Source organism: Pantherophis guttatus, chromosome 5 (genome assembly GCF_059756535.1).
Source record: "Pantherophis guttatus breed Tessera chromosome 5, ASM5975653v1, whole genome shotgun sequence".
NCBI lineage: Eukaryota > Metazoa > Chordata > Lepidosauria > Squamata > Colubridae > Pantherophis > Pantherophis guttatus.
The window spans coordinates 26,157,278-26,180,246 of record NC_142067.1 but is presented as its reverse complement, the minus strand read 5'-3'; the positions used below and the strand labels follow the sequence as shown (position 1 = coordinate 26,180,246).

Genomic DNA, 22,969 nt, shown 5'->3' with positions numbered 1-22,969 from the left:
GAAAATGTTAAAGAATGGTTATTTTACAACTGAATTATTTTGAATTGACTTGAGGGTCATATTGGAAAGCATGTTTTGCACATATATACACATACATTAATTATCTAGGAGTGTTTTAGATTCCAAAAGAAAAAGTAACTTTCAAGCATGCAATGTGATATGCTCACATCACAGCTGTCAACACCTCCTTAAATCAGCTAGTTTAGTTTAGTTTATTTGATTTGTATACCGCCCTACTCCCGAAGGACTCAGGGCGGTGAACAGCCAAACAATAAAATACATAGATACAAAAAATTTAAAAACCAGATAAAATCAAATTAAATCATTTTGGCCCAGACAGATTAAAACACCCCAATAATTTAAAGCTGGATTTGCTAATAACCAACAGACTCACTTAGTGATCATGTGATTCATTTAATAACTATGATGCGTTACTTAATGTTTGCAATAAAAATAGTTGTAAAATCAAGTTTGGTCACATGATGACCTGCTTAACAACTGCATCACTTTGTGACCAAAATTCCAGTCCCAGTTGTGTTCGTCAATCCAGATATTTATATTTGCTTGGTAAACTGAAGGCAGCAAACCTACTTAATACTCCTGCCTCCTATTTTTCCCATAACAGCCCTGTGAGCTGGATTGGACCGAAAGAGAATGATCGGCCCAAAGTCACCCAGCTAGTATTCATGCCTAAGCCAGGGCTAGAACTCACAACTCTCCTGATTTCTAGATCAGCATCTTAACCACTCAGAAGAAACTAGCTGTTTATTTTACAGCAAACTGCTACAACATTCAGAACTTAAAATGGCCAACATCTAAAGATTTTTTCTTCTATCAATCTTCAATAAAATAATCACATAAATAAATAAAAAAGTTTCCATGAATTGATTCTTTGTCTTATAAAGGAGGGGGTGTTTTTTTGTCTTATAAAGGAGGGGGTGTTTTTTGTCTCCCTATAAGTGAATTTTAAACTGATGCTATCCAGAGAAATTCTGCTGAATTATTTTAGTGTCAATTCTCATTCGGTCTGCTAAAAAAAAAAATCTGTCGCATGTTTCTAATATCATAACATTTTAATTATGCATTTCATTCAGTGCACTGCAAGAATAATTAGCAAGCGTAAGGCAGACCTATCAGTCAATCAGTTCCATTCCCATCTTTTCTTCCTCTCCTCATTGTGGTTGCTCTATAGAGAAACAAAAGGTAAAAGCAGCATTTTTTTCAGCTACGGTGCCTGTCTTTCTACAACACTCATAAACTTCCAATCACATATGAAGATCTTTGACCTGATTCAGTGTCCTAATTCAGTTTGAGTTCCTTAGTATGGATTCTGTTTCTGTGCTGAGAAGCGAGAGAATTGGTTCAAAGCAACCAAATCCAGCTCATGCCCTAAATTAAATCTTATGTCTTGCACCAATCTCTTATCTCATGTCTTCAAGATGCAAAGGCATTTGATCCCAGAAAATTCATTGGGCATACACCACACTACACAATTTGGCAATGGGGATTATACAGCGTAGGCTCCCTTTGTAACACATCTTCAGATTTGACATACAAAATTCAGTATTTGCTCTACTGTAGCATATTTCAGCTAAATAACTTCACCGCATTAACTGGCATTTAAGTAGGCCATGTGAAATGCTAAGGATTATTGCCCTCATTTTACAGCCAAATGCAGGCAAAAGCAATAAAAGATATTTATCTCACAGCATGAAAAGTAATTCTAGAAGTCTAGCTGGATTCCTTTGTGTAAAGCTCTATCAACAGAAAAAAAAACCCATCAATAAATATATGCAACATTTAATCAACACTACCTGAATTAATATCATGGGATTTTAATTAGTGACTTGTATCTCCATACAAGTAACTAATTACTTTAGTGACAATGAATATCACAAGATTACGCTAGCCGATAGCTGTACGATATAGAGCTGTTCAGAGTAAGATCCATAAAGAGGCCTTACTAGATTTCATCCATTTAAATCCAGAGGAAGGAAATGGAAAACACTGAATTCATTGCTGTGTTCAATATGGCATATATGACTAGAACTGATGGTGCACCATTTTGTAGAGTTTTTTGCAGAAATGAGTGGTTTAAATCTGTTAAACTAGAGGCAGACAATTGTCTGGAATAGTAGGGACATCTAGAATGGTAAGGACAAATCCTGGCAACCATGATTGGTGTGGCTGCATCTATTTCTGTAAAGATGTATTAAAATATACAACTACTACTTCTAACTTTCCAGGATGCTCTAGTTCAGGGGTCTCCAACCTTGGCAACTTTAAGACTTGTGGACTTCAACTCGCAGAGTTCTAGGAATTGAAGTCCACAAGTCTTAAAGTTGCCAAAGTTGGAGACCCTTGCTCTAGTCTACATCATCCTACATGATGTACATTTAGCCTTTTCCTTTATTTCTGGGTAAGTCAGCATTCATCCTAATAACGTATCTGGCTTTGTATCCCACCGCTTTTACTTATAATGGAAATATAGGATTATATGGGGAGATACAGCATTATTGATTTATTACAGGTAGTCCTCAACATATGACCACAAATTTCCATTGCTAAGCAAGACAGTTCTTAAGTGAATTTTGTCCCATTTTATGATCTTTCTTGTCACAGTTGTTAAGTGAATCACTACAGTTGCTAAACTACTAACGTGGTTGTTAAGCGAATCTGGCTTCCCCATTGACTCTGCTTGTCAGAAGCTTGGAAAATGTGTTCATATGACCCCAGGACAACTGAACCATTATAAATACATGCCAGTTGCCAAGTGCCCGAATTTTGATCACATGACCATGAGGATGCTGCAAGGGTTGTAACTGTGAAAAACAATCATAAGTCACTTTTTTCACTGCTGTTGTAACTTTGAACAGTCGCTAAATGAATGGTTGTAAGTCAAGGACTACCTTGACTTATAAGTCAAGGTTGATATTTTATTTTATAACATACCAATTTCCAGTTTTAAAATTAAATGTTAAAAAAATAAAAGATTCTAAAAGTAAAATTAAAATCACATCATTTAAGTGGACACATTCTCTGCCTAATATTAGGAATCACATTAGAGCAAATAATTTTTTTTGTACTATTTGCTTAGACATATTTACTAGTTGGACCTAGATGGTAATTTTGAACAGTAACATCCCAAAACAAGATCTTTGTCATCATCTGCTTCTTTTTAAACTGGAAATGCTAGTACTAAATTTGAGATGTTCTAGATGCGAAACATGGTATCTCTTATCAAATATACTTGTTTCATTAAAATAAAGGTGAATTTCTCTGGATATCAACAGTTTAAAATTCATGTATAGGCAACGCTTGGAGACAAATGAGAAATTACTCTCTTAAATTCTTTTTCTGGCATGGCAAGAATAGATATTGGTAGTTCATCATCTCCATGTGAGCCCTCCCATACACACCTCTTATTGTCTGTACGTATTCTTAGCCTAAGGGATGTGGTGGCTCAGTGGCTAAGACGCTGAGCTTGTCGATCGAAAGGTTGGCAGTTCAGTGGTTCGAATCCCTAGTGCCACGTAACAGGGTGAGTTCCTGTTACTTGTCCTAGCTTCTGCCAACCTAGCAGTTTGAAAGCATGTAAAAAATGCAAGTAGAAAAATAGGGACCACCTCTGGTGGGAAGGTAACCATGCGCCTTTGGCGTTTAGTCATGCCGGCCACATGACCACAGAGATGTCTTCGGACAGCGCTGGCTCTTCGGCTTTGAAACGGAGATGAGCACTGCTCCCTAGAGTCGGGAATGACTAGCAAATATGTGCAAGGGGAACCTTTACCTTATTCTTAGCCTGTTAACCATCTCCACAACTCCTATGGCCACTACATTGGGTTTTGATAGCTCACAACTGTTCTTTTTCTCATAAAGTTTAGATTACATTTCTCATGAGGGCATGAGTGTTTGTCAACCTTTGTTATTAGAATAAGTGAACCAGAGCACAAAATAACTCTGAAACTTGATTCAAAACCCATCCTTTTAAGCTTCATCCAGGATTTACTATATTTTTACAAATGATAGCTAAATCATGATAGATCATGCAATTTGAGATTATGGACATAGTGAGACACTTTCAGATAATTAATTATACATCCTTTCAAGTTTAATCTTCTGCCATTACTTACTGAATTTTAAGTTGTCACACATGTGCTGAAGAAGTGAATTGAACTAAATGGTGAATATGTTTCATTGCTACAAGCAATTATTGATGAAAAAAATGTAATGTGTAAAGTGTAAAACCTGCATATATTTTAGGGATAAAATACTACTTTCCTGAAATTGCATAAAATAAGACAGAATAATAAATATCTAAAGTTTCATAACTAGTGGTGTATAACAAATACAAGCATCACGTACTTCTATGTTCCCACAACTACTTGTGCTTCAAATCTGTTCTAAACGTCCAATAATATCCAACCAGCATAAAAGGCATAGAGAAGAATTAAATTTATGAGCAAGAGCTATCTGATATTTCATACGTATAAAGCACTTATAATCATGTGCTTAATAAAAGCTAAATTGGATAATAAATAGTTCAATGCATTTCACATACTTCTTTTATGGGGGGAAAAAGTCTGTTACAAACGGGATCAAAAAGAATTTAACCATTTCTTCCAAATCCACTGTGCCTTCCATGAATGTAGTTGTGGTTGCAAACTGAAGAGAATTTTAAGAAGGTTTTCGATTGGCACTCCAATGGTTCAGGGACTAAAGCACTCTTTATCCTTATCTCTCTGCCATAACTACAATTCTGTGAAAAAGTATTTACTCCCTTATCTATGGAGATTCCCAGTCACCCAGGTCATGGTTGTCCCAAAGATGATTTTTCAAAAGGCAACTGGGTTCTACTTACCTTTACTACCGGTTCGCAATGGGACCGCACGTGCTTGCTTCGCTCTCACACGCGTGCTTACTCTTCTGTGCAAGCACAGAAGTGTTTTCATGACATCAGGGTCAGTGGGTGGGGCCTCCCACTGGTTTTACTACCAGTTCTATAGAACCAGTGCGAACTGGGGGCAACCCAACACTGAACTGGACCTTGTTTTTCCTTGAAGACATTTTGTTTCTAATTCAAGAAGCTTCTTCAGTTCTGAACCAAAGAAGCTTCTTGGATGAGAAGTGAATCGTCTTCAAGGAAAAACAAGGTCCAGTTGCCTTTTGAAAAAGCACTTTTGGGATATTTACTCCCTTTTGTATTGTCTGAATTTTAGCATATTTCTCCCACTGAATGTTATTAGAGCTTCTTGTTAAGTCCTACTGATCTAAAGAAGGAATGAAAGTGAAAAGACAATCCCAAAGTTTAGTGCTTATTTCATTTATTTCATAAACATCCAGTAGGCAGCATGCCAGCATGAAAGAGTAATCACCCATGTACTTTCAGTCAGATCAATTAAAGGAATAACTAGGGCCAGGTGTGTCTGAGTACTACCTTAATCAATCACAAGTTATTTTGTGCAAGCTTTGCAATATATACCGATAAATATCATGAACTTTGGATGTCCTCATCATACAAAAGTTCTAACCATATGGACTCCAGAGGCAAGTCATGCCCCATTCAATATAATTGAGAAGGGTGTGTGTGTGTGTGTGTGTGTGTGTAAAAAAAAAAGTAATCGAAACCTATTAGCCAAGAAGAGATTATAATTTTTTTCTGAAGTTCTGAATCTCTATTAATCCATATTTTTGGAATGGCAACTGAGAATCTTCCAAGTGGCTGCCCTGTAAAAACTCTTTCTAAAACTCCAGGATAAAATTGTCTAGGGATTGCAAGTGGGTCATGCAAGAAAATGACCCCAAATTTCATCCCAGTCACTGCCCAAAATGCCCTCGACTTATCCCCCGTTCCTTCCCAGCCTTACTATAAAAGACCCTCAATGAGGCTGATGCGCCCGACCACCCACCCACCCAGGATGTGTCGGAGGCTCTTGCGTCGCCCACGGGGGCCAGGAAGCTATCAGATCGAGGTTCATAGCTGGGAAGGGCTCCAGCTTCGGTCACTTGGCTGCCGCCAGTGCCAAAACGATATGCACCCTGCCAGACACAGCAAAAAAACCTCAAATGAACATGCGGGGGAAGATAGGCTCTGGCCCGGGATTAGCTGGGTGGGGTGCTCCCAACAGGGTGGGATGCTCCCCCCGCCCGCCGGCCGGAGGAACAGTTTGTTCCTCAGCTGCTTTTCACTCTTCCAAGGTGGAGGATGGGGAAGACAGCCTTGCGCAATAAGAGAATTGATAAAGAATAATTTCAACATGTTGGGGTTTTCCATCTTTAATTCTGCGTTGGGGTACATTTCAGAATGGAGGAGGAGGGTTTCTCTTGGACTCATAACTTGTGCTCAAAAAGCAGGTGATAGTCATGAGTAGGGAGCCTTTGCACAGGTACATTTTGTGTACCAATTGTACTCATTCCATACCCCATACCCCAGATACTCCACTTCATCTTTGCCCCTTTGAAGAAGTGAGCCAACTACTCTCTCATCAACTCACCCAAAAGAGAGGGTTGAGACTGGACAAAAGTTGTCTAACACAGCTGGTCCAAGGATGGCTCTTGAGATGAGAGCACACCACTGCTTCCTTCAAGGAAGACAGTACTAACCATTCCCTCAAAGAGGCATTAGTCACCATTTGGACCCAGACACATCCCACTTCCCAGGAAGCTAACCAGGAGGGACATGAATCCAGAAGACAGGTGGCTGAGTTTCTTCAAGATCAACTGGCTCAAATTTGTCTGAGATATCAGAATTCAGACAATAATCATATAAATAATTTGCATATATAATCATTGTTTTTAAGGTCTGTACCGAAGTTCATGAAGTGGATGAAGGTTCCAGATTACAAGGATAAGAACATATTTGGTGTACCTTTAATAGTCCATGTGCAAAGAACAGGGCAACCGCTTCCACAGAGCATACAACAAGCCTTGCGATATTTACGTAATAATTGCCTGGATCAGGTAGGTTCTTTGCTTTGATAGATGCATATGTGAGTACACAAAAGTACACCTGAAAGCTTTATCTGCAACTAATCTTCCAGGTGCTGTAGGTTTTTAAAATGACTTGGACTTTTATTATTTTGATCTTATTTCTGTTGGGGATATTTAGCATACCTGCAGTACAAAATATACACAAAATATAATATATGTGATGGAGAGCATCCTATTTTGCCAATCCACAGTGCTATAGATAAATATTATAACGAAATGATACTGTACAAAGTCAGGAATGTGATCATTATCAGAATGACCAATTTTAAGATGATTAAATGTATTGTTTACTGATTCTGTTGCTACCATACTCAAAATGGAGCTTCTTTATATATAGGATTTTATAGACTAAAAAGAGCACTTCAGTTAGACATGCAAGCAGACTTAGGATCAGTCTTGGGGAGAAAATCACTATCTCCCCCACTCCCCAGCAAAATAACAGTTCCCAACCTCCACTTCTATTAGTTTCCCTTTCCTCCCTGCTTCCATTATATGGGAAGGGATTCATAGCTAACATATCCAACCATTTCTGTCTGATTATTTTGTTTCGGTCTATTATACAGAAAATATGCTTAGAGCAGAAATGAGTTTTAAACCTTTGGAGAGCTAGAACACCTGGAGCATTAATTTTAAGAACTCAAAAATACTAAACATTTTGACAGGATTTAATTATGTTCAGATGGCTGAAGAGTAGTCAGTAAGATTTTTCTCTCTCTCTCCTTTCACATATCTAATCCTTCTCTTCTTTTCCTTTTACAAGTACTAATTGTGGTTATTTAACTTTCATCATGGGCTTCTTTTCCAAAGGAAAATGTAACAGTTGTCTTGCATATGTAGAGTGGACCCATACTTTTTCTTCACATATAATTAATGGAGCTCAAGATCAGAAACAAATGCTGCAATACTTTTTTTTAATTAATTCTTTTATGCAGTTCTTTGATACAGTTACAAGTTCTCTGCTCTAAGATGTAATGGCAAATTAGTACTCTATATCCATTTCCACATGTAGAAACAGACTGCTCTGTCAGTCAACCCATATATTTTTTTTATTACATCTGTGCATTGAAATTCCCTGTGGGTTTCAAGTATGCCTAAGAAAGAGCAGAGAAGTCCCTCGTTCTCTTATGTTTTTTGAAAATTCTGAAAAGGAGTGAAGTCCATCTCAATCGCTCATAATTGGAGACTTGTATAACCTTAAATAGAAAAAGAGTTAACATGAATAAGGTATCACCGAATATTGTAGATGTGACCTGTTCAAAACACTTAATGTAATCATTGCAACTAGAGAGTTGTGTGATTAAATAAAGCCATCTAAGTGTAATAACTGCTTGGTGTTGGTGGCATTTCTGGATTGTAGTTTTCAAAGAAGATTTTTTAAAAGGAATGGTACTAATTAAAAAATGTAATACACTAAGAAATATAGTTATTTTTTCCTAAAATTTGACTCATTGCTTCTGATTATTAAAGGCTGTATATAGTATGAGAGACTTATTTTAAAAAGCATCAACTGCCATATTATATTCTGAGCCTCTCTCTTTTTTTTTAAGATCTTAAAAAAGTATTGAATAAAAATCCTGGTCCTATGCATGGCAGGCTTCTTTCTTTCACTGTCAGTGTTTCACACCAAATTTAATCCTAAATATAATGTCTGCCAAGCTGGATTTTGTGACCAAAGGCTTCTGTGACAGTTTTATCAGTACAGGGTTTTTTTTACCCCTTGAATTGGATGTGGTTCTGCAGTAATTTAATAATAATTGACTCCTCGGTTTATTTTTTGTCGTGAAAACCTGCATTGCTAGATCCTCTTTTGAATATAACATCCTATTTTATTCAAATTTCCTTATATTCTTGACCATCATTTTTATGCATTTTAGATTCATAACCAAAATTATTATTTCCCCAATCTCCATCTTTCATATCTCTGCTAAATTTATTAGTGTGCTTGTTCATCTGTTAGAAACACATTTTTTCACACTGCTGTATTGCCTATGGGCATGCATGTATTTAAAATAAATTTACTTTTACAAAAGTTCTGAGCTTTTTATCCAGCATTCTAGACTATTAACAGAGCATGGAGCTAATGTTCCTCTTCTAATGATAAGGAAAGATTTATATTTCAGTACTGGCGGTAGTTCAGAAGAGCACTGCTTCCTGTCAGTGCCAAACTGCAGCATTACCGCTCTCATGCCATATTATTAGCAGTTCTATAATAGTCCCAAGTGTGATGAATCAGCTAAAAGCTCTATATAGCTAGAGCATTATTTCTAATTTTTGTCAGCTGTGAGCTTTTTGGTAGCTTAGACATGTATTTGCTAAAGGTGGCTTCAGTGATACATCCAGTAAAGAAGAAAAATACAATTGTGATTGATCTTGTGCCACCTACTGGTTCCTCATCCTGGTGCAATATATTAATTCTTCTCCATAATCTTTGTGACACCCTCATATAAATTCTGTGCCTGCCCAATAACTTATTTTGAACAGTCGTGTCATTGATTCCATCTTTGAGAGGGAGGCTTGAGGTACCATATCTTCCTGAGTTTTAGTTGAGGTCTTAGTCCTATATGTAATAAGCCTGCATAGGTCTTTCAACAATTCTTTCATCATTTCGTCTTTTTCAAGTGCCACATTATAGACACTACCAATTTTCAGAGTCTTGGTACACTCAATCACCTAATTGTTACCATTACCACTATGATTGGTTCAGTTCTCTATTACAGTTTATTCATCTAAAATATGGCCTTTCCATCCATAAAGGCTGCAAAATATTCAGTGCTCTTATTCAATGAAGTTTTCTCTTTTCATTTTAATAAACCATCATGCTTCCATGTCATGAAGGAATATAGTAGTTCATAATTGTTATCAGCCCTCTGGAGACTATATCTTAACCAGTCATATTAGCGCATGTTCTTGTGAAATCTTCTATTTTAAAATTTTATTGTTGTTTTGCTGAGTCAGGTACGTTTTGCTATGTTTTAACTGTGTTTTAATTACATATTGGATATTTTGGAAGCCATCTAGAGACTTTTTGGAATCAGACTAAACAATAATAATAATAAAGCAGATAACAAGACCTGGCAATGGTTAAAAGCAGGAACATTGAAGAAAGAGACAGAGGGCTAATTCTGACTGCACAAAACCCAACAACAAATGCATGCAAAGCCAGAATTGAGAAGATAACAGACAGCAAATGCTGCCTTTGCAAAGAACCTGGAAAAACAATGGACCACCTAGCTACTATAATGCTGCAAGAAGATTGGACAGACTGACTGCAAACATTTAACAATGATATGACAAAGTACAACAATGGTACATTGAAATTGCAAGAAATACTGCTTGCCTACAAGCAAGAACTGGTGGGACCACAAAATAGAAAAAGTAATATAAAAAAAGAAGAAGTTAAAGTGCTCTGGGATTTTAGGATTCAAACAGACAAGCACCTGCCACAAAGCCCCCCTAGACTTAACAATTGTCAATAAAAAAGATTAAAAAAGAATCTGGATAGTGGACATGGAAGAGAAGTGGAGCAATTGGAAGAGAAGTTCCAAGTGGAAGAGAAAGAACTGGAGAAAATCACAAAATACAAAGATCTGCAAATAGAAGTTAAACAACTATGGCAAAAGAAGGCAAAGATAATACCTAATAGTAATAGATGCCTTGGGTTCAATCCCAAAACATCTGGATTATCGAACATCATTGGCATTGACAAAATCACCTTCAGTCAATTTCAAAAGGCAGCTGTACTTGGAACAGCTTATATCCTGCAACTATACCTTTAACACTATCAAACAACAACAACTGCCTGTCACAGGTCCTTGGGAAGGATTATTTAGGTAGATAAAAATGCCAAATCCAGTCTAAACATCTGACTGTGCAACCAATATAATAATAGTATTTCTTTAGAAAGATATGATTCCCTGGTTCCTTAGACGACACTTCTCCATATTGTTGCTGCAATAATTAAAAAATAATAATATTCATTAAACTTTGCAATAATGAACATTAGTATGCATTTTTGCTACTTAGTTGAAGTAATTGCAATAACATTTATAGATATTAGTAATATTTGTAATTTGAAGTTGTAAAATTTTAATGTATTTATCATGATTAACATTTGGCTATTGGATTTATGATTGTTAAATGCTACATACTTATGTATGTCTTTATTTATTTCTACACTAATTTCCTGTATTAAAGTATCTTAAATGATTTACAGGAATGCAAGGAAATAAAATTACTATAATTCGAAAACATTCAGTAATAATATATGTCCGGGCACGTACACTCACAAAGGCACTTACAATCTGAATTATCAGGGGAGACGTTATTCCAGGGAATGGACCCTTCCTAGAAAAAGTCCACTTTCCAATTTATAGGAGGAGGAAGTAATAATAGATATGTTTGTCACCTTGAGTTACTTATAAAAATATTTTTATTTACTTTTATTTATATAGTAAATATAATTTACTATTATAATAAAAGGTGAGTTAAAAATGAATAAAAATAATGTTGATAAATTTTGTTATTAGCCAATATAACTGACTTTAGATTATCAGACTGAAATCTTGGATTTGTTTACTCCCTACACCCATCTATATTCCTGCCTGAAACCACAAACTGATCAGTGAACTGAGACTTCATAGAAATTCTAACAATATATTAGAATAGTTGTAATTTCATTCCAGCAGCCAATTTTCTTCTGTTTCTTCCCCTCATTACTCAGTCAAGATTCTGTAACCACAGAAGATGCTCCGTCATCATTAGAGGCTATAGGAATGGTTTTGGTTTTTTTCTCCCCTAAAGGCAGTTTGTACTTCTGCAAACTCACACACTGCAGATGTGTGATATATTTAATGAGGTAGCACACACAGGAGGCAAAGAAAGACTAAGTACTGTAATTTGGAAAAGGAAACGTGCCTACTTTTTTCATAGTTTTTTCCTCTCACTGTGCCATCTCTTCCACTATGAAATGAAGAGAAATAACTTTAATACATCCCATGTGTTATAACTCTGCTTCACTTTAGAATAAAATTGTGATTTGTGCAAAGGAATTTGCTTTGTAGGAAATTCCATTAAGAGAAGTGTTATAAAAGGACAAAGTGGTATAAAGCTGTGAGCCCACACATTTGAAGAAACATTTGTTGAAGAAAACACATATTAAATGTATATTCCATAATCCTAATCCCTTCATCATAAAAGACCAGGAAGACATTATTAGACAGGTGAAACTTTTTATGTCCGATAGGCCTGTTCCCATATCCTACAATTATATTTTTGCAGCAGATACTCTGTTATTAAAAGACATGGAGGAGGGGATAAAATAATGCATGATCAAACAACACCCTTGAATCCTCTTTCAAGGAATTGGGGCAAATAGTATAATTTAAACTAATAGGCAGCCTTTTGGTGGCTTGGAACCACATGTAGCATTTAATGGGGTAACAGACTACAGTGAGCAAGGCCAAAAGAAAGTGAGCAAGACTGTAATTATGTCCACCTGTAGGATTGGAACTGTATAGGTTTTGGTACTGTTAAGCAGAGATGGGATTCACTTACCTTCCCTACCGGTTCCCAAATGTGAGTGCACGCGCCACCTCTGTGCATGCACACGGCCTTCTGCGCATGCACAGTAATTGTGCATTACGTCCAGGCAGGTGGGCGGAGCCTCCCACAGTGCCACTACCGGTTCCCGCGATCCGGAGAGAACTGGCTGAATCCCATCACTGCTGTTAAGCCAGTTTTAGGGCTTAATAGTAGCATTTTCTTCCTCTTTTTTTTTCCTGTTTTCAAGTATAAAAGAATGAAAGCAGATCTCTGGTTTCCAACAATACTCAGGGGGATTCTATCAGAGAATATCTGAGTTTGCATGTTAGCCATTCTGGCTTAAGCTAAAAAAAAATAAAATTGGCAAACTCGGACTTCATGCTCATGTTCTCTGTAGTGTAAAGTACCAGCTCTCTCATGTGAACAACTTGTCACAGACAAATCAGACTAGGCAGAGTCCTGTAACCTAAAAGAGACAGTTGGTATAGTTATTATACCTCCACAACCACAAAGCTCACTGGGTAACTTTGGGTCTGGAACGTCTGCCTAACCACATAGGGTTATAATACTATAATACTTGGGTACAATGTCCATTGGTTATATGATGGTTCAGAGAGGTGGAAGAACTCTTATAATAGCAAAGACATGAATGTGACCTGATTGTGCAACTTCATTAACTGCTCGTGTTAATTCCAGGCCAATTTAAAATGGGAGAACAAGTTTCAATGATCTTCAACACAATACCCATTTTCAGAGGGATCATAAGGAAGTTGTGAATGTCATTGATACAGAACCAGAAAAACTGTGAAATGAGGTCAGAGGAATTTTTGAGGATGAATGTGATAACAGACTATCAAAGATGAAGAAACAAACCAATTGGATAGTGGAAATTGCCAACAGGAGACGAGAAGTCAAAACCAGGAAAAATAAAGATCTCTGAAAGGAACCTAAAAAAGAACCATGACAGAAGAGACATGAAGCAGTATTACGACATCTATAAGGACACTGAATATAGACTCATACACAGCAAAACAAGTTTTCCGAAAAAATATTTGAACTGAGAAGGTTCCAACCACAAATTGTTACATTAAAGGACGTCAATGGATAGTTAGAAACTTATTTAAAGAACATCAAACAGAGATGGAAAGAGAATATTGAAATAGGGATGTCAACATCCAAGACACCCAAGAAGATATTTCTTACTTACAAGAACAAGATGGACTTCATGTGAGGGCCAAGGCCAGGCTTCTTGCTGGCTTCTTCTGGCTAGCAAGACATCCTTTGTGAGAGGAATTGTGGCTGGATGCTGGACCAGCCTTGTTTGAGTAATTATCTTCTGAATTGAAATAACTTCTTGGCCATACCAAGCCTGTTGCTAGGTGTATCACTGAAAACCCCATATTTAACTATCAAAAGATAAGATGTTTTTTTTAAAGCTTGAATTAACTACTTATTTTGATTTAGCATAATGATGATGACATTATATAATCTATTATGGTATATATTGTAGGTGGGCCTTTTCCGTAAGTCAGGCGTGAAATCACGAATACAAGCACTGCGTCAGATGAATGAAAGCTCTCCTGAAAATGTCAGCTATGAAGACCAGTCTGCATATGATGTAGCAGATATGGTGAAGCAGTTTTTCAGAGATCTGCCTGAACCTCTTCTCACGAGCAAGCTGGGAGAAACTTTTCTCCACATCTATCAGTGTATGTATTGAATTTGTTTCATCTGGCTAGGGAATAGTTATGGAATATTAAAGTCTTTCAATCTTTTAAAGAGTCTTCTTTTGCAGTTCCCAGAGCTCCCCAAGTTTCTAATGAAATCTAACAGCAAACGCCTGAATAATCGTCATATAGTTTACTCAGAATCTCAATGGCATCAGCACTTTAAATATATAAAAAAATATTAATAAGTACATGAATATGGTACTAAAGAATATACCTTGTGGCCATGCTAGAGATTAGAGGATTTATCATCCAACATATTTAGAGAACACTGTTTGGAAATGCTGTTGCTGTTCAATAGAGCAGTAGATGTCAAAACATTGAGAATGTAAATTTGCTGGATAATGCAGTTTAATTGCACTATTACATGTAGAGCATTTACATACAAGGCAATAAACAGTTTCTATATATAAGAGCCTTAACATAGGATTAAATTCAAAATGATATTCTGAAATAACACATAATGGATATTTTCCCCAGGGCAAATATATCTATATATACATACATACCAGTGGTGGGTTGCCCCCGGTTCGGACCGGTTCGCAAGAACCAGTAGTAAAACCGGCGGGAGGCTCCGCCCACTGACCCAGACCTCATCATAGGTGTTCTACGCATGCGCGAGCGCAATGCGAACCAGTAGTAAAGGTAAGTAGAACCCACCCCTGATACATACATACATGGAAACTGAAAAGAAATAGGAAGGAATCTCCTGGTTCAAGGGATCTTATGCTAACAGGATGGGAATTTTTCTTGATCTCTCTCTATATCACTCCATGCATGCCCCAGTTCTGCTTCAAGGACTGTGTCTCCATACGTGAGACTCTGTTCCATAAGTAGTGTTGATTCCACTGGCAGATGATAACGCTGGAGAAAGCTCGGACTATCTGAATATGTTATAGAAGTCCCTTTACAGGATACTATCTCATTATATCCGATCTAAAATATGCTATCTTTCATTATATGCTAAACTAAAGGTTGTCTCTACGATTAAATCCCTTTCAGTTTTGAACCAGGATAATCCTCTAATCCTGAACCAACCAGATAAAAGCCATATATCTTTGCTCTAGATCTTAGCACATAATGCAGCCAACTAATTTGACTAAGGGAACTTCTAGTTCATACAAAAGTAGGGAGACATATATTTTCTAAGCTATATGGAGCAGTTCAAACATTACACTATTCCATAACATGGTTTAATTTTGTCTTAGTTTTGATTTTGCTTGTAAATCCGAAACAACGGTTTAGCATTATAGACTAACCAGGCTACTGGGTCTTGCTCAAATAATGACATAAAATAATGTATGAAATAAAATAATGTATGAAATAAAATAATAAACAACATGCAGAGTTTTTTTCTATGTGAACAAGAAAAGTTTCCCTGATTGGGAGATTAAATTCCGCATGATTTTCTAGTGATCCTGTTTGTACTTAGAATCAAGTTTCATTAAACGGCACCTTTTTTTTCTACAGATGTTCCAAAAGAACAACAGCTTCGGGCAGTTCAGGCTGCCATAATGCTGATGTCAGATGAAAATCGGGAGGTTTTGCAGACCTTGCTCTGCTTCTTGAATGATGTCACCTCTGTGGAAGAGAATCAAATGACTTCCATGAATATAGCAGTGTGTCTGGCCCCTTCTCTTTTTCATCTCAACATCATCAAGAAAGAAAGCTCGCCACGGTGGGGATTGTTTACTAGTTATCTCTAATTCTTCCATTCTGGGCTTGAAAGTAATTCCATTATTGTCCAATATTCAATCATGTTTGAAGTGGTGTTTATATTCGCCAGAGTCTCCCCTTGGCAAATTGACTGTTATTACTGCTCAAGAATATAAGCATATATATTGTGAATTAGGAGTAAGGGAGTATGGTTTCAACAGAAGACCTTATCCTGAGTTGCTATGGAGCAAATCCCTAGTGACAATTCTGACAAATATAGGGCACTTTATCTGTCACAATAATAGTAATAATGATAAGCTTATTAAGATACTGTTAGATTACTTATTGCATTTCATCCTTCTCCCTCTCTCCCCCCCCCCCACATTAGATTACCTGTTCAAGACTAAATGTACTCATCTCGAGAAAACCCAGTCTTTTTCAAAACAGGCTGTGCTTTTCTATTATTGCTGCTTAATTAATATAGTAATAGCAATCATTCATAGATAAAGCAAAATTGTTCTTTGATTTGCCCCATTAAATGGTCCCAAACATTTTTTTTTCCAGCAGAATGAACATGGAGGTCAGATTCACACTTCATACTACGCCTTAATGCCTTTTGTTTTCCCCACGGGTGCCATAGTGCTGACCTTCCTTGTGTAATACACAAAGGAGTCTATTTTAAGTGCTTTTTTATTACTTTGTACTTTGAGAATAGTTAAGGCATATCTTTTTCCCCAACAATAAACCGGGTGTTTCTTCTTTTGTATAATGTGATAAAAGAAGAATATTGCCTTGAACTGTGTGCAGCTTGATACCAAAAAAAAGGTATATGCATTTCAGTTTTTACTGTCAACTCAAGAACAGCCTTTGCTTTTATCTTATTTAAAACATTGAATTTACTTGCAGAGTAATGCAAAAGAAGTACACAACGGGAAAGCCAGATCAGAAAGATCTCAGTGAGAATCTGGCAGCTACTCAGGGACTGGCACACATGATCACTGAGTGTGATAGACTTTTTGAGGTAAGTGAAAGACTTAGGTAACATTATTCCTAAGAAAAACTGTCATGAAGCACTAAGCTTTTATACTAGAATATGTTGGTGTATTACTTTGGATATTTTTGTGGCACATCTGCATAAATTGATTTCAGATGCATTATAGTACTGGTTGAGATTCAGTTTGTGATCAATTACTATACCAAGATCATTTTTGATAAGTATTTGTATCAAGCCAGGTATTCCCATTATATATTTGTATACTTGATTTCTATAGGTATATAGAATATAGGTATATAGGCCCCGCCCACCTCACCGCACCCCTCCTAGGAGTCCCCACGTGGCCCGTTTTGGATGCAGGTAAGTGCAGGGTGCGCATGGAGGCTTGGGGAGGGTGAAAAATGGGCCTACCGAAAGTTCAGGCTCGTTTCTGGCTGCCAGAGGGCCTCCAGAGCCTGGGGAGGCCATTTTTGCCCTCCTGGAGGCTCAAGAAAAGCCTCCTGAGCCCGGGGAGGACAAAAATGCCCCCCCACCATGGTGCAGGAGGCCGACTAGGCCATCCCCACCATGTCCATGCCCACCCAGCAACCAGGCAGAGAACTCCTTCCTAAAATTTTTGAAGCCCACCCCTGCCAACACCCCTTCCACACACCTCCCTCTCATCCCCATGCACCCCCTGACCAATACTGCACTTTCCTTGAGCCAGACTATGCATCTCTACAACCTTGTGCACTCTTCATAATTTGCAATGTGTCTTATCATATCCCCCTTGTACCCTTGTGCATCCTCATGCACTCTTCCTGCATCACACTATGACTCTTGCACACCCTCCTCCACTACCCATAGTCGGTATGGAAGAAATGTATTGAGGTAGTTTGAACATATAAAGAGAATGAATACAATCACAAAACAAATATATGAAAGAAGTGAGTCAGAATGAAGGGGGAAACTATGAAAGACATAATTGGCTGGAGTTCATGTAATCTTGATAGGAAGTATGGAAAGTTTAAAAGAGTTAATTATATATATACAGATAGTCCCTGAAAACTTGCTGAGAAAGCTTAAGGGTCCCAGATTTGATACCATTTGCATGGGCCCTCTGTTTAAGCATTTTTAGTAATGTGAATTTAGTAAATTTCCATGCCCCATGTCTGAAGGATTGTTACATATTGGGGTTACCTTGTGGATGTATTTGATTTTTTTCATGTTATTACTTGCAAGACACTGAGAGGTTTTGGAAATGGTGCAACATAGAAGTCAAAGTAAGTAAATCAATAATAACATTATTTTTTCCTCTATCCTCCTTTTCTTTGGAGCAGATTCCCCATGAGATGTTTTGCCAGTCTCGGAACTCTTACATTGAGGCTGAAGTACATTCTCCAACTTTGGAGGATCTAGGCAAACAAATGGATGAAGAAAATGGGAATTACCAGACCTACATAGAAAGTCTAATACAGAATCTTTGTAAAGATGCTAAGGACAAATTCAAAGGATGGGTCACTTGTTCCAGCATGGAAAATACAGACCTCTGCTACAAAAAAGTAATTTTGAAACCAAAATAATGTGTTTACTTCTGCACAGTAACTTTGATTAACAATAGTTTCCATCTTTACTGAAAAACACTATCCATTCTGTACACTGAAATGGGTTTTTTAAAATATGCCATTTTAAAAACCATATTTTATCTCCCCCCCCTCCCAAAAAAATATTTTAGGTGTTTTCAGATATAGGACTTCTGTATTATTAAACCAAACTTTTGATGCAGTTTTTTAATGCTTTTTTAATGGAAGACACGTGTACCTTGTTAGTGGGGTATGATGTCTTTCAGCTCCTGTGTACAATTACATAAACAAGGCTGCAAAATGGTACAATATTAAACCTTGTTTGGAAATGCCCTTTGATGTTGCCATTGTGGATTAGAAAATGTAGAGTTAAGGCCAGTAGTTGGTTTCAAATCCTGTCGCTACCAGTTCGCTCGTGGGCACTCACATGTGCAAAGACGTCTGGGTGGGCGGGCGGAGCCTCCCGCCATTGCCGCTAGCAACCCACCACTGGTTAAGGCTCAATAAGAAAAGTGATCCTGACTTAGCTGATATATTTGCAATTTCTCCATGTTCACTACAGATAGTCTCAATTTACAAGCACAATTGGGACTAGACGTTCAATCATAATTCATAGCAGTTGTAAGTCAAGGCACCATGTGTCTGTTTTTACAGCCGTTATTAAGTGAATCACATAGTCATAAATCTGAATTCATTCTTCCCAAAGGTTTTTTTGTTTGTTTGTTAGCAAGTGGCCAAAAAAAGTCACAAATCACAGTCATGTGACTGCAGGACACTGCAATTGGTTGCAAATGTGAGCTGGTTGCCAATGCAGTCAAATGACCCGCTAATATGTTTTGTGACAGCCAGAAGTATTTTACAGGCCATAAAGCTTCCTTCCTAAGGCCATCATAACTTTGAAGGGTGATTAAATGACCATGCTTGTTCTGCTTATCTTGTGTTTCCAGTTGCAGATCCATGTCATATCTTGGCCTGAGATAAGCTGTCATGGAATTGATTTGCTTCCTGGAATTAAATTCTCACATTTCAATTAGTTCCTTAATTCAGGGATCCCACACTTAACTGGTACTAGAAAATGTCTGCTCCTAACCCAACATAGCTTTAAATGGAGAGAGAAATTAGTGGGTCACAATAGTGTTTCAGTGCCTTCTAACCTGTATCTCAGCTGTATGCTTAACATGCAATCTCTTCTTTTCCATTTCATTGAGGTTGGAGATGGAAATCCATTAAGACTATGGAAGGCATCTGTAGAAGTCGAGGCTCCTCCATCAGTTGTCTTGAACCGTGTGTTAAGAGAAAGGCATCTTTGGGATGAGGATTTCTTACAGTGGAAAATAATAGAAACCTTGGATAAGCAGACGGAGATCTATCAATATGTTTTGAATAGTATGGCTCCCCATCCGACTAGAGATTTTTTAGTTCTCAGGTAATTTAGAGAAAGAAGCAACTAATTATAATATAATGGCTAACTTACAGTCCAACATAGCCTTTCTGAAGCTGTTATCCTCCAGATGGACCTAAACTCCAACAATTCTCAGTATAAAAAGTAGCAATCTCGGGAATGCATCCAGTTAGGGAAGGCTGATACCAGCATATGTCTATATCTGTGCTTCCTCTGTTATGTATGGTCATCTCTTTTGGGGCTTCATTGATTAATTTTTCTTCCAATTTATTTTAAAATCAAGACATTGTGTAATCTATGCATTATTTTGGAGTGTTCCCATAAAATCCTGTTAGCTACTCAAACCAGGTGTCTGACAAAACGTATTGTTTAATCTATATTGTCATAAATAACATCAATGCAGCTGTCTCAAGTTTTTGGATTTTCTCTACTCCCTTGAGAATAGCTGTTGTTTTCCAGGAAAATAATTCATTTTGACAGGAAGCAAATGACTGTGTAAAAAAATATTCACATAACAGATCACTAAAGAAATAAGAAGTGTATCTATTATCATTCTTAATATGGGTATAGAAGTGTGAGACAAATAGAGGAAACAACCTGAAAAGGACATTATGCAATAAAATACATATTTTCCATAATAATTATTAAATGAATTTATATTATACTAAAATACGGTAACTATATTTTCCTTGAAAAAATCAAGGACATACATGAAAAAGGAACAAATTTGAAAGCAATTCATAAGGAAGTAATTTTTAATTATGCTTATAACTTTGCTTTACAAAGGAACATTGAAGAGCAAAACCAAGGAAAATGTTACAAAAACACATATTCCAATAAAAATATCTAAAATCAAATTGTATATGTAAATTAATTTTGAAAAGACAGTTCAGTTTCCATACTTTTCACATGAATGGTACCATTCGTACAATAAAACCCAAAATAAAGGACAAATGTGAGTTTTTGAAAAATAAATAAATCTGAAGGACAGCTTATTGAAATAAAAGACTGTCCTTTATAATAAATAACATATGGTCACAGTCACTGGTGGGATTCAAAAATGTTTACTACCAGTTCTGTGGGCATGGCTTGGTGGGTGTGGCATGGCTTGGTGAGCATGGCTTGGTGGGCATGGCAGGGGAAGGATCCTGTAAAATCTCCATTCCCTCCCCACTCCAGGAGAAGGTTACTGCAAAATCCCCATTTCCTCCTGATCAGCTAGGATTCGGGAGGCAGAGAATAGATGGGGGCAGAGCCAGTCAGAGGTGGTATTTAGCAGTTCTCCGAACTACTCAAAATTTCCGCTACCGGTTCTCCGGAACTGGTCAGAACCTGCTGAATACCACCTCTGGTCACGGTATATTTAAGGACACTTAAAATAATTCAGCAACTTTCCATAACTTTGTGCCCTCCACTTTCCAGACCTGATGAGACTCTAAGATACAGAGGATCCCATCAGCTTTGAGGCTGACTGATTAAAAGTCCTGAGAAATGAGTCCCATCACATCTGAACAGCCGTAGTTTGGGAAAGGCTGGAAAACAAACATACTCGCCATTATTTTTATTGCAGTGATGCCCCTCCAATTATCATTTTCTTCTTAAAACCCCATCTAAACAGGGCCTGGAGGACAGATTTGCCTAAGGGGATGTGCGTGCTAGTGGCTATCTCTGTAGAACACGATGAAACTCCTTTGATGGGGGATGTGCGAGCGGTTGTCCTGGATTCCCAATATTTGATAGAACCTTGTGGCTCTGGAAAATCTCGACTGACACACATCTGCAGGATTGACCTCAAGTAAGTTCTATAAAGATCAATGCCAACATCTTTGTCAGCAATCTTTTTGCACAACTAGCATTCCTGAGCATTGTTTGGCAATATAAGTAGGACAGTATAATTACTAAAAGAACGTTTATCCTTTAGCTGGAAATGAAAATATACACATTGATCTTATGACTCTTTACTCAAGAATACATTCATTAAATCCAATAGAATATACTCTACAGTAATACTATGTATGTAGCTGACTAGCCTTGGATCAGCGTTCTGAATTATGTCATTTCATGATTGATTCTAGTAGTTGGCTGTTTCTTCCCAAATTATTTTCTTAATTTAGTTTTAAACAGTTATGATCGAAGAGATCAGTACTCAGATTTAAGCAATTGCTATGTCAGATTTATAATTGAAAAAGTGCATTTGAAAAATATATAACCTCAAGCAAGTTAGAAGTTACAAATGTTTCCTCCCTCTCCAATATATGCACACCTGCACTGATTTGGGTAATTGATACAGGGCCACTTATACAGAAAAGACCTATGTTTTACTGCAAATCTGCAGGCACAAAACGAACTCTAATGGCAAATCTGGCCCATTTCCAATGTCTGGAAATTTCTGCACAGGATCTATGGGTGTATCTATTGTCAGAAATCTGCAAAGAATTTCTTTTTATGTTCAGGTGAGACTGAGAAATTGGTAATTTGACATAATACTTTCTCTTTGTTTTCCTTCAGAGGTCATTCATTAGACTGGTACAATAAAGGCTTTGGACATCTGTGTTTAGCTGAAGTGGCTAATATCCGAAATTCTTTTCAGCCTCTGATTGCTGAGGGACCAGAAACAAAAATCTGAAAGATGGAGAACCTGTGTGTATAAAAAGACATGTTTACCTGACAACCACTGGATTTACATCTTTGTTTGCATGCCAGCTATAGAAGAGCTGCTTGGAAAATTCTGCCATTATTTGGATTTGTTACATACCAAAGTGGTCCACATTTATAGATTGCCTTCCCTAAAGAATCCTTTTTTCACTGCTTCTTCTTTCTGACTTTAAAAGTAAACTTATGTCCTGTATAGTTTTGATATTTAAAAGCTTCTGGGAAGCTTATTGCAAAGTGTTAATATGTAATTATTATTATACAATATAAATATTGTATATCTTTTATTATGTATAATATGTGTATATATTTACATCTATCTCTTTATAGATAGATACTACTATACAAAAAGAAGTTCGGAATATAAAATGTTCTCGAAAAACAATTCACCTGTTTGGCATTTATTTTCACTCTGTTAGACCCCAATATACCCTAGCTTAAATTA

The 22,969-nt window shown here is 37.1% G+C and overlaps 1 protein-coding gene across 13 annotated transcripts in view; it reads left to right on the top strand.

Annotated features, from left to right (window-relative positions):
* STARD13 (StAR related lipid transfer domain containing 13) overlaps nt 1–22,543 on the top strand; it is a 111,147-nt gene extending 88,604 nt beyond the window's left edge. For all 13 annotated transcript variants that reach the window (XM_087894752.1, XM_087894746.1, XM_087894758.1 and 10 more), the window contains 8 exons: nt 6,801–6,960; nt 14,042–14,240; nt 15,729–15,936; nt 16,821–16,935; nt 18,228–18,449; nt 19,679–19,896; nt 21,491–21,667; nt 22,381–22,543. In XM_087894752.1, coding sequence (XP_087750878.1) covers nt 6,801–6,960; nt 14,042–14,240; nt 15,729–15,936; nt 16,821–16,935; nt 18,228–18,449; nt 19,679–19,896; nt 21,491–21,667; nt 22,381–22,498 — 1,417 coding nt within the window. In that variant the 3' untranslated portion in view covers nt 22,499–22,543. The remainder of the gene's footprint in view (nt 1–6,800; nt 6,961–14,041; nt 14,241–15,728; nt 15,937–16,820; nt 16,936–18,227; nt 18,450–19,678; nt 19,897–21,490; nt 21,668–22,380) is intronic.
* The last annotated feature ends 426 nt before the right edge of the window (nt 22,544–22,969 follow it).